Consider the following 15,023-nt stretch of genomic DNA (forward strand, 5'->3'; position numbering starts at 1 on the left):
TCACTAGGCAAGCATTTCCAGCATTGCAAGTGGATCTGTGTCAATGAAATTGGCAAAGAAATTATCAAGTTTTTTTTTCTGTTTTCATGAAAGAAGGTGCAGAAAACTTGGAAATAGTGGAGAACTGTAAGTATAGAGTGAACAAAGAGCTCAAAGAGATTCCAGTTAGTAATTTTTTGAGAAGTTAATGAGACTGAAAAGTTTTAGATTACCAGTATCTAATGACCTGCATTCTAGGGTATTGAAAGTGATGGCTAAGGATAGAGTGAAACCATTGGCTGTAATCATTCACAATTCTAGTGTGATTCCCATCATTGGAACAGAAGGAAATATGTATACACTATTTAAATTCGAAGTTCAAATTAAGTTTATTATCAAAATGTATATACGTCACCATGCACTACCCTGAGATTCATTTTCTTGTAGGAATTCACAGAACAAAGAAATTCATTAGAATCAATGAAAAATTACATGCAGAGATTGACAAGCAACCAGTGTGCAAAAGAAGACAACTTGTAAAAATGCAAAGAAGGAATAAATAATAATAAAATAAATAATACTGAAAACATGAGTTGTAAAGTCCTTAAAAGTAAATCCATAGGTTGTGGGGTCAGTTCAGAGTTAAGGTGAGTGAATTCAGAAGCCTGATGGTTGAAGGGTAGTAACTGTTCATCAGCCTGGGGTTGTGGGACCTAAGGCTCCTCTTACCACCTGCCCAATAGCAACAGTTAAGAAGAGAGCATGGTCTGGATGGTGGGAGGTTTTTGATGATGGATACTGCTTTCTTGTAGCAGAGCTCCTTATAGATGTGCTCAAAGGTGAGGAGGGGTCTTCCTCTGAAGGGCTGGGCTATATCCACTACTTTTTGTAGATTTTTCCATACTTAGGCTTTTTCTGGTCCTGGTGCAGCCAGTCAGGATATTCTCCATTGTACATCTATAGGACATGATGAATTTGCACAAGCCTCTAGTAAAGTAGAAGTAGTAAAGTGATAATGTAATATCACTTAAATTATGGTCCCAGAACTTATCCTCTAAAATAACACCAACGAATTTAAAGTTACTACCGTTTTCCACCTTTTTCCCTGATGAGGACTAGCTCATGGGCCCTCAGTTTCTTGCTCATGTAGTCAATAATCAGCTGTTTGGTTTTGCTGATGTTGAGTGAGAGTTTGTTGTGCCACCATTCAACCAGTTTGTCAGTCTCCCTGCTATATGCTGCTTTGTCACCATCTTTGATTTGCCTAACAACAGTGGTGTCGTCAGCAAGCTTAAATATGGCATTGGAGATGTACTTAGATGTATTAAACTCACAGCCTTGTGGTGCACATGTGCTGATGGTGAGTGTGGAGGAGATACTGTTTCCAATCCATACTAACCGGGGTCTGCAAGTGAGGAAATCAATGTCCAGTTGCACAGAGGTATCAAAGCCTAGGCTTTGGGCTTAATGATTAATTTCATGGGGATGGTAGTGTTGAATGCTGAGCTGTAGTCACTGAAGAGTATCCTGATGAGTGCATTTTTTCTGTGCATATGTGCAGAGCCAATGAAATGGAATTTGCTGTTACCCTGTTGTGATGGTAGGCAAATTGGAGTGGATCCAAGTCACTCCTCAGGGAGGAATTGATATGCTTCATGACCATCCTCTCAAAGCACTTCATCGTAGTGGATGTAAGTGCTACTGGACAATAGTCATTGAGGGTGGTTACCATGTTTTTCTTGGCTGCCAGTATGATTAAGTCCTGCTTGAAGCAAGTGTGTACCTCAGACTGCTGAAGCAAGAGGTTAAAGTTGTCAATAAACCACTTTTTTGAAACTTTCTGAATTTGTATCTAGTAAAATAAATGCCAGTAACTGACATAGTGTTTTTGGACTTTCGGAAGGTCTTCATAAAAGCTGCTGTACAAAAGATTATTAAATAGGGAAAAATTTGAAGTGGATTGGGCAGAAATCTGGAGAAATAAAAGGATAAACTTTGTGTTAGGAGGTAATAACCATTAGGGTGTCACAGGGATTAGCCCCAACTGTTCCTAAGCTATTATTACTGATTTGGATGCAGGGGTCAAGTGTAATATATTTCAGGTGAGCTGCAGGTATAAAATTGGATGATAATTTGGTGATATAGTTAGTAAATAGACAGTGATACGGAAGTTGAAATATAAAAGTGTAAAATAATTAGGTGATCCTAACTAGTATTCTGATAGATTGAAAGTTATTGATGTTACAGAAATCATTTGAAGTTATAACATGCAAATACAGCAAAATATAGGAAAGTAAATGGAGTTCTGATGAAGGTTCTTAAGCTTGAATTATTAACTCTTTCCATAGATACTGCCTGTCCTATTGTTGTTTCTAGCAATATCTGTTTTTAATTAAGGCAAGTGCTACATTGTCCTTAATTGCAATAAGATTTGAATACGAGATTAGTTATGTCTTTCTCCAATTATTTCAAGCCTTTTTGAGATTGCATGTAGAATATATTGAATATTTTGTACAAGTTTGATCTCCCTACACAAGAGAAGACAATCTTGTGATAGAGGAAGTTTAACAAGGGTTTAATTTGATTCTTGCAATGACAAGTTTATTACGTGAGGACAGACAGTTCAGAATTTAGGACAGTAGGAGTGATATCATTCAAATATTTATAATTCTTATGGGATTTGGGTAGATAGAATTTTGATATTTCTGAAGTTTGGGGTGTTTAGAACCAGGGATCAATCTCATTACCTCTGGTGGTTTTCCTGGAGTTTGTGCAGGGTGCTATGTACAACAAATTTCATGACATATTCCAGTGATATTAAACCTAATTCTGATGTGTTTGTGCTTTTCTTTGTCTTTGAAACCTCTTGTGACATATTTGTAGATCTGAAATGTCGGAAGGTATTTATGGTTAAGGATTTTCCATTTGTGAAAAATACTGAATTTCAGTAGGTTTTTAAAAGGCTTCTGTTAAGTTTCTTTGAGACCAGATACAGACATTAGCAAGGTTTAAATGTTGCCTTTAATGCTTGTTTAAAGCTACATTTTTTGAATTTCTTTGTCTTTTAAGGATTGATTTTTGTGTGACAGCCAATTTATAAATATTCACATTCTTAGTTTGGACTTTTCAACATTTTTATTGGTTGGGAAACAAGTATTGACTTAGAAATACCATGATCTCTATTATTTCAGTTAATCTCCTTATAAAGATGTTGTTTATTAGTCTTAAGTATCTTCATTTGTTCTAACCCCTTTAAGTGATGCACTCAAAACTTTGTCAATTCTATTTGTCATAAGGGGGTTTTTATATCATATGTTCACTCATTGAATTTGCATTTATCAAACAAGCAGTGATTTGCTCCAAAGAAAATATTAAGTTACTTATCTGATTGCTTCTTCTGTATGTGTATGTGGACTGGGAAGAATGAAAAGGACCAGGCACTCCATTACACTACTTCTAGTAGTGTCCATTACTTCTAGCTGCCTGTCACCTCTCTCATGATTCTGCCGCCTTCTACTACTCATAGTGCTTTCCCCTTTCATTCCTTCTTCACTTCTCCAGCCTTTCTCCTCCACACCCCTTGATCTTCCCTCTGGTTGGTTTTTCACCTGGCAACTTCCACCCTCCCCCCACCTTCTTTATAGGGTCCCTGCCCCCTCCTCCTTCAGTCCTGACGAAGGGTCTTGGCCCAAAACGTTGACTGCTCATTTCAATGGATGCTGCCCGACCTGCTGAGCTCATCCAGCTTGTTTGTACGTCTTGATTTGAACACAGCATCTGCAGTATACTTTGTGTTTGTAGTCCATTACATTCATGTACAGTCCTGTACATGAGTGAATATGAGCTTTGTGCAATCACAAAAGTCTCCAGAGGGGTAGAATGAAAACTGGCAGAGGAATAGAATGGAAGATGCATGTCCAATCTACTATACTTCAGTTTGCTAGACAAGCTTTAAAACTTTAATCTCAGTGCATCTGGCACTTCATTAAGTTGAATACAGCACTATTTTCAAATTCTTAGCTAACCTGATAAAAACAAGATGGCATGACTTCACCTTGACTAATATTTGGTTAAAGTAAATTTTATGTGTCATTGACAGTTCATTTCACTTCATTTTTAATTAATTTTAACCTTGAGTGTATTCTTTTCAGATGAGCTGGTGCAGGCAGGATGGTCAAAGTGTTGGAGTAGGAGAGAAAACAGGCCATATTACTTCAATAAGTTTACCAATCAGTCACTGTGGGAAATGCCTGTGTTTGGACAGCATGACATCATTGTAAGTAACCAAATTCTTAACCTGCATCATGTAAGTCTTGGTCAAAACATTACTCTCCCGTTTTTAGACTCAAAGACTCAGGAGGGCATAATGCTAATGCAAAGTGTATTGTTTGCAGGTGAGTTATCTTCCCTGACTGGGTCCACTGTTAATAAGTACTGGTAAATAAAGAATCGTTGCCTCTCTGCACTTGGTGTTTATTGTGTTTAATATTAACGATAAGACTTGTGAATTTTGGTAGGATGTTATAAAGTGATTAAAACCAAATATTTGCTCCGTGGTGATTCTTCATGATCTGAATCCAGCTTGTTCCAGAATGTTGCAAACAAACACAAGCCTCAAATATTCTAATAGGTAATAATTGATAGTTGTTATGTTAGTCTTGATTCCATTTTTATAGAAACTATTATTAATTTTTTACTATAATCATTAGATTATCTAATTTTGTAGATTTTTTAAAAACTTTATGAATGACTGTATTTCTCTTGTTCTGCAAGTATTCTGTAACTGGCTATGAGGATTTAAGGTGCCCCTTTAAGATAGCACCAGTGAACCACAGTGACTTTCTACGGACTAAATATATCCCTTTTGAATTACTCTCACTGCAATATACAGCATGTAATTTCCCTTTAAGCAATGTACTTTTAAATCAACCTAATGAACTACAGATATCACGACCTTCTGAAAGACTCAGCAGATTTAACTCTCAAGCAAGCAGATGCGGCATGTTTAAGCAGATGAAGGTTCATTGCCATGGCCAGAAATGAGGTGGGAGGGGGAGCTCCAAGCCAGGCTGAAACATAGAAATGAAACTCCCTTCTAACCATCATCTTGTTAGCAAATGTGCAGTCACTGGAGATCAAAATTGAAGACCTGATTGCTGCATTGGAGGGAAATGAGAGATTGTTGAGTTCTGTGTGTTTCTGAGACATGGTTTACTCCCAGCACACCAGATGTGGCAATCAGACCCAAAGGATTCTTGATTCACAGGATGGACCAAACTGATGCTTTGGAAAAGGCAAAAAAGTGGAGATGGTAAACTGTGGGTGGTGCTCTGATGTGGCAGTTTTGTCGAATTCATGTTCCCCTTACGTTGAACACCTAATGTTCCATTTATCTAGTGAGTTCTCCTCCATCGCAGTTTACATACCACCAGCAACCAGCTATAATGCTTGAGCTACTGCACGATGCTGTCTCCAAGTAATAAACAGTCTGCCCAACGCATTTCAAATCATAGTTGGGGACTTCAATCAGACTTGTTTAAAGAAAATCTCTGCCCAATTACTATCAACATATAACCTGTAGTACCAGAGGCCCCAACACACTAAACCACAGTTATACTAAGGCCAAGGTAAGGAATACTTACTGTTCCATGCCCAGACTACATTTCAGTAAATTGATCACTTGGCTGTACACAGGCAGAAACTAAAGAGCAAAGTTCCAGAGATTAGATCAATGGAGGTGGTTGCGGGAGGCAGAGGAGTGGCTACGGTATTGCTTCGAGTTAGTCGATTAGGGCTTGTTCAAGGATTCATCTGTGGATCTGAATAAATTCACCATGGTTGTCATGGACTTTATTAAAACAGGTCCCCACAAAATCATTCAGAGTCTTCCCCAACCAGAAACCCTGTATGAACCATGAAATCCGCTATCTGCTGAGGGCCAAATCTAAGGCATCCAAGTCTGGTGAGCAACAAAATTACAATAGGTCTAGGAACAATCTCCAGAAAACCATCTCACGAACAAAGTGGCAAATTTGAATCAATGAGGGATGCTCAATAGTTGAGCAAGGCTTGAATGCTATTACCTCTTATGAAGTAAAATCAAGCAACATAGGTGATAACAGGGCTTCACTTTCAGATGAGCTCGATGCTTTCTATGCTCGCTTTGACTGTCAAAACACAGTGGAATCATCACGAACTCCCACAGCCCTCATTGATCATGTGATTTTAGTCTCTGAGGCTGACGTTTGAACAGCCTTCAGGAGGGTGAACCTACAAAAAGCATCCGGTCCCAGATGAGGATACCTGGTCAAGTGCTGAAGATCTGTATGGTTCAACTGGCTGGAGTCTTTAACCTCTCACTTTAGCAGTCTAAGGTACCTACCTGCTTCAAGCAGATTTCACTTATACCAGTTCCTAAGAAGAATGTGGAAACCTGCCTCAATGACTATCATCTAGCAGCACTTGCATTCACAGTGATGAAGTATTTTGAGAGGTTGGTGATGAAAGATATCGACTCCTGACTGAGAAGAGTTTTGGATCTGATCCAATTTGTCTACCAGAGCAACAGATCCACAGCAGATATAATCTCATTGTCTCTTCACTCAACCCTGGAACATCCGGGCAGCAAGGATGCATACATTAGCATGCACCTTATCAACTACAACTCGGCATTCAATACCGTCATTCCCTCAAAGCTAATCAATAATTTTCAAGACCTTGGCCTCGATACCTCGTTGTGAAATTGGATCTTAGATTTCCTCACTTGCAGATCCCACTCAGTTCAGATTGGCAACAACATCTCTACAATCTCCATCAGCCCAGTTGCACCACAAGGCTGTGTGCTTAGCCCTGCTCTTCTCGCATTACACTTAATGACTAGCTAAGCACAGCTCCAGTACCACGTTCAAGTTTGCTGATGACATCACTGTTGTAGGCCAAATAAAAGGTTGTGATGAATCAGCATATAGGAAGGACATTGAATATCGGGCTGAAGTGGTTCCACATCAACAACCTATTGATTAAAGTTAGCAAGACCAAAGCACTGATTATTGACTTGGAGTAGGAAAGTAGAGGTCCATAAGCCAGTCCTCATCGGGGGACCAGCGGTGAGGAGGGTTGCAACTTTCAATTCCTCAGTGTTATTATTTTGGAGCACCTGTGCTTGGTCCAGCATGTAAGTGCAGTTACGAAGAAATCACGGCAATATCTCTGCTTCCTTAGGTGTTTGTGAAGATTTCTGGCATAACATCTAAAACTTTGGCAAACTTCTATAGATGTGTGGTGGAGAGTATTTGACTGGCTGCATCACAGCCTGGTATGGAAACACCTATGTCCTTGAATGGAAAATCTCACAAAAAGTAGTGGATACAGCCCAGTCCATTATGGGTAAAGCCTTCCCCACCAATGAGTACATCTACACAAAGCGTTGTTGTAGGAAAACAGCATCCATCATCAGGGCCCCCCACCACTCAGTTGATGCTCCTTCTCACTGCTGCCAACAGGAAGAAGGTACAGGACTCTCAGGAGTCACACTACTGGGTTCAGGAACATTTACCCCTAACCATCAGGCTGTTGAACCAAAGGGGGAATAACTTCACTCAAATTCATCTGCCCCATCATTGAAATGTCCTCACAACCTGTGGACTCACTTTCAAGGACTCTTCATCTTATGTTCTTGATATGTATTGCTAATTTATTAATTATTATTACTTCTCTTCTTGTATTTGCAGTTTGTTGTCTTTTGCACACTTGTAGTGGAGTGCCTAAGTTGATGCAGTCTTTCATTGATTCTATTATGGTTATTATTCTGTTATGGATTTATTGAGTATGGCTGCAAAAAAATGAATCACAGGGTTGTGCATGGTGACATATGTACTTCGATGATAAATTTACTTTGAACTTTGATAGTGTAAGGAAATCAACCTGAGGGAGATCAGTCATGATGTTTATGAATGGTGGAGCAGGCTCAAAGGGCCAAGTAGCGTACTCTTGCATCATATTCTCATAAAAATATTCAATGCCAGTTTGTCTGTCTTCCATGTTTCTTCAACTGCTCTCAAAGGTTAAAGTTTTGTTTTTATTTTCTGTTCTGCATCCTCTTTAGTTGTGTTATTATTTCTGGATCTGGCTTTTCCATTGTACTTTTTCAGTAAGCAAGTCTTTTATTGCATATACTTTAGTTGACAATTCATGGTTCTCTTTTCCAGATTCAGAAAACTTTTATTGTTTTTGTGATGAAAGTCTCTTTGAATCCTGCACATCCCTCTATGATTCATTTCAATTTTGCTTTGCTTATTCCATTTTCTGTCATAATTTCAAAGACTAACAAAAACTTGTTAGGTTAAACCGACAATGAAGAAGCACGTTGTCAGTCTACAATCATAAGTCTTGTTTAAGAACTTTACAACAATATAAGTAGTAATGGATTCCTAATTACCATACTAGGTGTACAGCAAGGCTCTATTTTCAGCCTATGTATTTGTCACTGAACAAATTTTGCCAGATCCCTCAGAGCTTCACTGAAATAATGAAATTTGGAGGAAGAAGAATTGACTGTCTTTGTTTCGGAAATAATATTGAAGTAATAATTGCAATTGCAGAGAGGTAAAGGAAATAATAGAAAACCTGCATAAAAGTACAACAAAATATAGAGTGAAAATTATTGCTGAGGAAAAATGACATAAGATTGCAGTAATGAAATAAAAATGGTACACAGAGCAACCATCACATATGAAGGGACCTTAAAAGTAAAAAAGGCCTATGTTATTGGCCAGCTAGCTAAATTGAAGCAAGTCTGAATTAGAAAAAAATCAGAGTGATGTCAAAATTTCAGCCTCAATCTGCTCTCGATACTTTAACCACTTGCTTGGATGAAAGACTTGGACCATCTGGAAGATTGGAAATGCAATACTTCATAAGACTTCAACGTGTACCATAACATTGAGCATAGAGCAAATGAATACACTAAAGATCAAATCAGACTTATTAGCAATTAAGAGTTCTTGTACAAAATTATAAAACTGATGTGGAACAAAAAAACCTCGGAACCTGTACTATTACCATCCTATGGTGGGCTGTGGACTGATGGAGGAAGACGTTAAACAACTGATTTCAACCTTAAATGTAGAACAAGAGTGGATAAAGGCAGAAATGAATAGAGGAAAGTGGTTGTTGCATCAAAGGTGCCCATGTGACCTTTACAGTCTTATACTGACTTGATTAGGTTTAAGAGCATTCTTTAGATTAAATTATTTGATATCATTATTGTGCAATAACTTTGAACCTTCAGTTACTGTCAGAATTGCTCTGCATTGCATTCTGTTCATTTATCAGGAAGTCTTTGTATACAGCTGGTGTTTGTTTGCCATTTGTGTTGAGATATTTTGCCCGTTGAGAAGCCCATGTCTGATTAATTGGTCCTAGTCAATAAATTTGGGCTGATTAATTAATTGTTGAAATAGTGGCATGATGTATATCCCATGGCTATATTTCTTTGTAAGCTAATTAAGTAGGAATTGTCATTTTTTACTGAACATTCTGTTCAATTACCACAACAAAATATAATAAATAAAATTATCTTGTTTTCAAATTTAACAAATGTGCTAGCTTACCCATTTCAGCTGTTGTTTTTACAGCCCACATTTTTTAGCATAGGTAATGATCAGGAGCAGAATTCCTGAGTAATTTTTTCCCTTATCTAATGTAAAGAGTCCCATTATTCTCAAATTAGCCTTGGTCCATCCTGAATCTTGAAGCTTAGTTCATAATTTGAACGTTGGGCCAGTGTTATGATTTGAAACCATGGAACTTTTGTAGAATCACGTAACTTGAATTATTTCATTAGCAAGTTACTTATGTGAATTGTGAATGCTTAAGTGTGGAAGTGTATTGAAGTAATTGTTTCCACCATTAACAGAGACTAGTATTTCTTCATCTTTCAGAACTAGATGCTAAGTGAGGGAGATGATTAACCAATGGAATGTGGCGACCCACTTCCTAGCGCACTCGAACCGGCTCACAAATAGCCAGCGCGCCGGCACAAAGGTCAGTCCCAAAAGGGCGCCAGGTCTGCTTCACCAACAAAGGGAAAAGCCTGCGCAGGATTGTGAGTACGTGCCCCCTACAGCATCCGCGCCCGGGGAGGGCGAGATCAGGGAGGCTTTAAAGCAAGGCTGTGAAGTTCGAATAAAATATTCTTTAACTGCAGTTTACCGACTCCATGTCGTTATTTTAGTGCTGCGTGTAGCACACCGCTACAATTGGTGACTCCGACGGTCCAAACGATTTTTGGACCGGAGATGACCGACGCTGCATCTGTTCATGCGGTTTCGTTGAAACTGCCAAGCTTCTGGACGCTGCGACCTCACCTATGGTTCCAGCAAGCAGAAGCCCAATTCCACGTTCGGCAGATAACCTCAGAGGACGCACGTTACTACTACGTGGTGAGCTCCCTCGACCAGGACCCAGCGGTCCAGGTTGAGGAGTTCGTACAGTCTCCCCCAGCGGATGACAAGTACACGGAATTCAAAGCCCTGCTCATAAGGACTTTTGGACTCTTATGGCGTGAGCGGGCTGCCCGTTTACTGCACCTGGATGGCTTGGGAGACAGACCTCCCATCGGCTTTAATGAATGAGTTGTTGTCTCTGGCCAGCGGACACAAACCCTGCCTCATGTTTGAGCAGGCATTCCTGGAGCTGCTGCCCGAGGACATACGCCTGCTGCTGTCCAACGCGGATTTCAGCGACCCCCGGAAGGTGGCAGCCCAGGTGGACTTGCTGTGGTACGCCAAGAAGGTGAGTGGGGCGTCTGTCACACAGATCACCAGGCCACGCTCCCAGCAGCAGACCAGACCATGCCCGGCCACAGAGCCCGCTAACCCCAGAGGCAGGGGTGAGGAGCCCAACGAACAATGGTGCTTCTACCACCAGCGGTGGGGTGCAGAAGCCCGCCGCTGTAGCCCACCCTGCAAGTTCCCGGGAAACGCCAGGGCCAGCCGCCGCTGATGGCTAAGGCGGCTGGCCTTCAGGATAGCCTCCTCTATGTGTGGGACAAGAGGTCGGGACGCCGTTTTTTGGTCGACACCGGTGCCGAGATCAGCGTCTTACCTCCGACGAATTACAACACCTGCAACAGGGCACCGGGTCCCCCCCCAAGGGCCATGAACAGCAGCACGGTAAGGACCTATGGCACCCGTACGGTGCAGCTACAGTTCAGCTCCAGCCGGTTCACTTGGGACTTCACACTGGCCGCCGTAGCCCAACCACTTCTGGGTGCAGATTTTTTGCGGGCTCACAGCCTGCTGGTCGACCTGCCGAGGCAGAGGCTGGTCCACGCCGAGACCTTTCAGACGTTCTCCCTGGGAGAAGCCCAGTTGCCAGCCCCACACCTCGACTCCATCACGCTGTCCGACAACGACTTCACCAAAGTCCTGGCGGATTTCCCATCGGTTCTGGCACCACAGTTCACGACAGCCATGCCCTGACACAGCGTACAGCACCACATCCCGACCCAGGGACCACCCCTCCACGCCCGTGCTCGAAGGCTTCCCCTGGACAAGCTCCGACTGGCGAAGGAGGAGTTCAAGAGGATGGAGGAATTGGGGATCATCCGGCGGTCCGACAGCCCATGGGCCTCCCCCCTGCACATGGTGCCCAAAGCGACAGGGGGCTGGAGACCATGCGGCGACTACCGCAGGCTGAACAAGGCCACCACACCGGACCGCTACCCTGTGCCGCACATTCAGGACTTTGCAGCAAACCTGCACGGCGCACGGATCTTCTCCAAGGTAGACCTCGTCCGGGGATGCCATCAAATCCCGATGCATCCGGACGACGTCCCCAAAACGGCTCTCATCACCCTGTTCGGCCTTTTCGAGTTCCTCCGCATGCCGGAAGAATGCCGCACAGATGTTCCAGCGGTTAATGGACGCGGTGGGACGCGACCTGGACTTCGCATTCATCTATTTGGACGACATCCTCATAGCCAGCAGCAGTCGTCAGGAGCATCCGTCCCACCTCCGTCAACTCTACGCCCAACTGAGTGAGTACGGTCTAACAATCAACCCAGCCAAATGCCAGTTTGGGCTCGACACCATCGACTTCCTGGGCCACAGGATTACTAAAGACGGGGCGACTCCTCTGCCCGCTAAGGTAGATGCGGTCCGCCATTTCCCCCGACCCACCGCAGTCAAAGGCCTTCAGGAATTCGTAGGTATGGTCAATTTCTACCACCGCTTCCTCCCTTCAGCCGCCCGAATCATGCGCCCCCTGTTCGCCCTGATGTCGGGTCCGGGCAGGGACATTACCTGGGATGAGGAGTCCGCCGCCGCTTTCATTAAAACGAAAGAAGCCTTGGCAAACGCCGCGATGCTAGTGCACCCCAGAATGGACGTCCCTACTGCCCTCACCGTGGACACATCTAACACGGCAGTCGGTGGGGTACTGGAGCAACTCATCGCAGGTCGCTGGCCACCCCTGGCGTTTTTCAGCAAACACCTGCGGACACCTGAGCTCAAATACAGTGCTTTCGACCGGGAAATGTTGGCGCTATACCTGGCAATCCGGCATTTCAGGTACTTCTTAGAAGGTAGGCCCTTCACCGCATTCATGGACCACAAACCACTTACCTTTATGTTCACGAAGGTGTCCAATCCCTGGTCGTCCCGCCAGCAGCGCCATCTGTCCTACATCTCTGAATACACGACGGATGTCCGGCACGTCTCGGGTAAGGACAATGTCGTGGCGGACGCACTCTCTCGCCCTAACATTCATGCCCTTTCCCAAGGGGTAGACTTTGAGGCGCTGGCAGAGGCGCAGCAGGCAGACAAGGAGATCCCGAGTTACAGAACCGCAGTCTCCGGTTTGCAGCTCCAGGACCTCCCCGTAGGCCCAGGTGAGAGGACCCTACTCTGTGACGTCACCACCGGCCAGCCCCGTCCCGTCGTCCCGGCACCTTGACGGCGACGCGTTTTCAACTCCATTCATAATTTAGCCCACCCCTCCATCAGGACAACTATCTGGATGGTCTCCAGCAGGTTTGTTTGGCACAGACTCCGCAAGCAGGTCAGTGAATGGGCCAGAACGTGCATGCACTGACTGACGGCCAAGGTGCAGCAGCACACCAAAGCTCTGCCGCAGCAGTTTCACCCCACCCACCGGCGTTTCGACCACATTCATGTGGATATCGTGGGCCCTCTGCCAGTGTCGCGCGGAGCGCGGCACCTCCTGACTATCTTGGACCGGTTCACAAGATGGCCAGAGGCGATCCCGCTCACCGACACCACCTCCGAATCTTGCGCCCGGGCACTGATCGCCACCTGGGTGACGCGCTTTGGTGTACCGGCCCACATTACCTCCGACAGAGGCGCCCAGTTCACCTCCAGCCTGTGGTCATCTATGGCCAGCCTTTTGGGGACACAGCTGCACCACACCACTGCCTACCACCCACAGTCGAACGGCCTGGTGGAGCATTTCCACCATCACTTGAAGTTGGCTCTCATGGCCCCCCTGAGAGGAGCTAACTGGGTGGATGAGCTTCCCTGGGTCCTACGCGCCATCCGCACGGCGCCCAACGATGATCTGCACGCCTCGTTGGCCGAGTTGGTGTACAGCACACCCCTGGTCGTCCCCAGGGAGTTCATACCAGCCCCAAGGGGGCAAGAGGAAGAACCCACAGCAGTTCTGGGCAGACTATGCGACGGGCTCGGTGACCTGGCCCCCATACCCACTTCGCAGCATGGGCAGAACCCGACCTGCGTACCCCAAGACCTGCAGAACTGTAAGTTTGTGTTTGTACGAAGGGATGGGCATCGGCTACCGTTGCAACAGCCCTACGAGGGGCCATTTACGGTGCTCAGGAACAACGGGTCCACGTTCATGCTGGACGTTGGGGGGGGGAGAGGAGGTTTTCACGGTGGACCGACTCAAACCGGCCCAGGTGGACTTGGCGCAACCGGTCGAGTTTCCAGCACCGTGGCGCAGAGGCCAACCTCCCAAACAGGGTCCGGCCCAGACTGTGGACATTGGGGGGTGTATCGCCGGTTCTGGAGGGGGGTTATGTGGCGACCCACTTCCTAGCGCACTCGAACCGGCTCAAAAATAGCCAGCGTGCCGGCACAAAGGCCAGTCCCAAAAGGGCGCCAGGTCTGCTTCACCAACAAAGGGAAAAGCCTGCGCAGGATTCTGAGTACGTGCCCCTACAGCATCCGCGCTCAGGGAGGGTGGGATCAGGGAGACTTTAAAGCAAGGCTGTGAAGTTCGAATAAAATCTTCTTTAACTGCAGTTTACCGACTCCGTGTCATTATTTTAGCGCTGCGTGTAGCACACGGCTACAGGAAATCCATTCTGATGCTAAAGTAGATTATTTTATTGGTTAAATGCTACTGGAATTGCTTCTGAGATTACGTTTAGTAAAACAAACTCATGCATTCTAAGTGGTTGCTGTGTATGGGATGACTGGACCTAACTGAGATTGCAAGGAAAAAATGGAATTGATTGCGATGGGCAAATCTCTTCTAAATGTAGATCACCTATTACCTTGCCTTTGTGTGGGAGATGCTGGAATGGTAATATACAGTATATTTTTTCTTTGGGTTTTCTTAGCTCTAGAATGTATAATTGCTCAGTTTATAAATGCAGCCTGGGACAGAAATCTGTCAATTTCGGTCTTTTTGTAAGAAACCTCTCACTTTCACTGAAACTAATCATATCTCAATTTTTCCAGAGTATCAGATAAATTCTGCAAAGAAACCCTTCTCTCCTGTGCCAGCTTTATATGAATGTCAGTTGAATGGATCTTGAAGATCCATCAATATTGTCAACTCTGATTTGTATTAAATAAAAACAGAAAATACTGGAAACACACAGATGCTGCTTCCTCTACTATGGGAAGAGAAACAAAGTTAATGTCTCAAGTTAAAGATGGGATGAGGAAATAGATGGATAGGGCAAAGGGAATATCTCAAATAAGGTGAAGTTTGGGTTGTCAAGTGTAGCCATGTAATTACAGGTTAATGAAGACAGAATGGGAAACTCAGGCAGAGGA

At 44.0% G+C, this 15,023-nt stretch overlaps 1 protein-coding gene across 5 annotated transcripts in view; it reads left to right on the forward strand.

The window, feature by feature from the left end:
- pcif1 (phosphorylated CTD interacting factor 1) overlaps positions 1–15,023 on the forward strand; it is a 110,284-nt gene that overhangs the window by 13,435 nt on the left and 81,826 nt on the right. For all 5 annotated transcript variants that reach the window (XR_009514047.1, XM_059980410.1, XM_059980408.1 and 2 more), the window contains one exon: positions 4,131–4,255. Coding sequence is in view for 4 of the 5 variants with exons in the window: in XM_059980410.1 (XP_059836393.1) it covers positions 4,131–4,255 (125 nt within the window). In the remaining variant the exon portion in view is untranslated. The remainder of the gene's footprint in view (positions 1–4,130; positions 4,256–15,023) is intronic.

Source organism: Hypanus sabinus, chromosome 9 (assembly GCF_030144855.1).
Source record: "Hypanus sabinus isolate sHypSab1 chromosome 9, sHypSab1.hap1, whole genome shotgun sequence".
Lineage (NCBI taxonomy): Eukaryota > Metazoa > Chordata > Chondrichthyes > Myliobatiformes > Dasyatidae > Hypanus > Hypanus sabinus.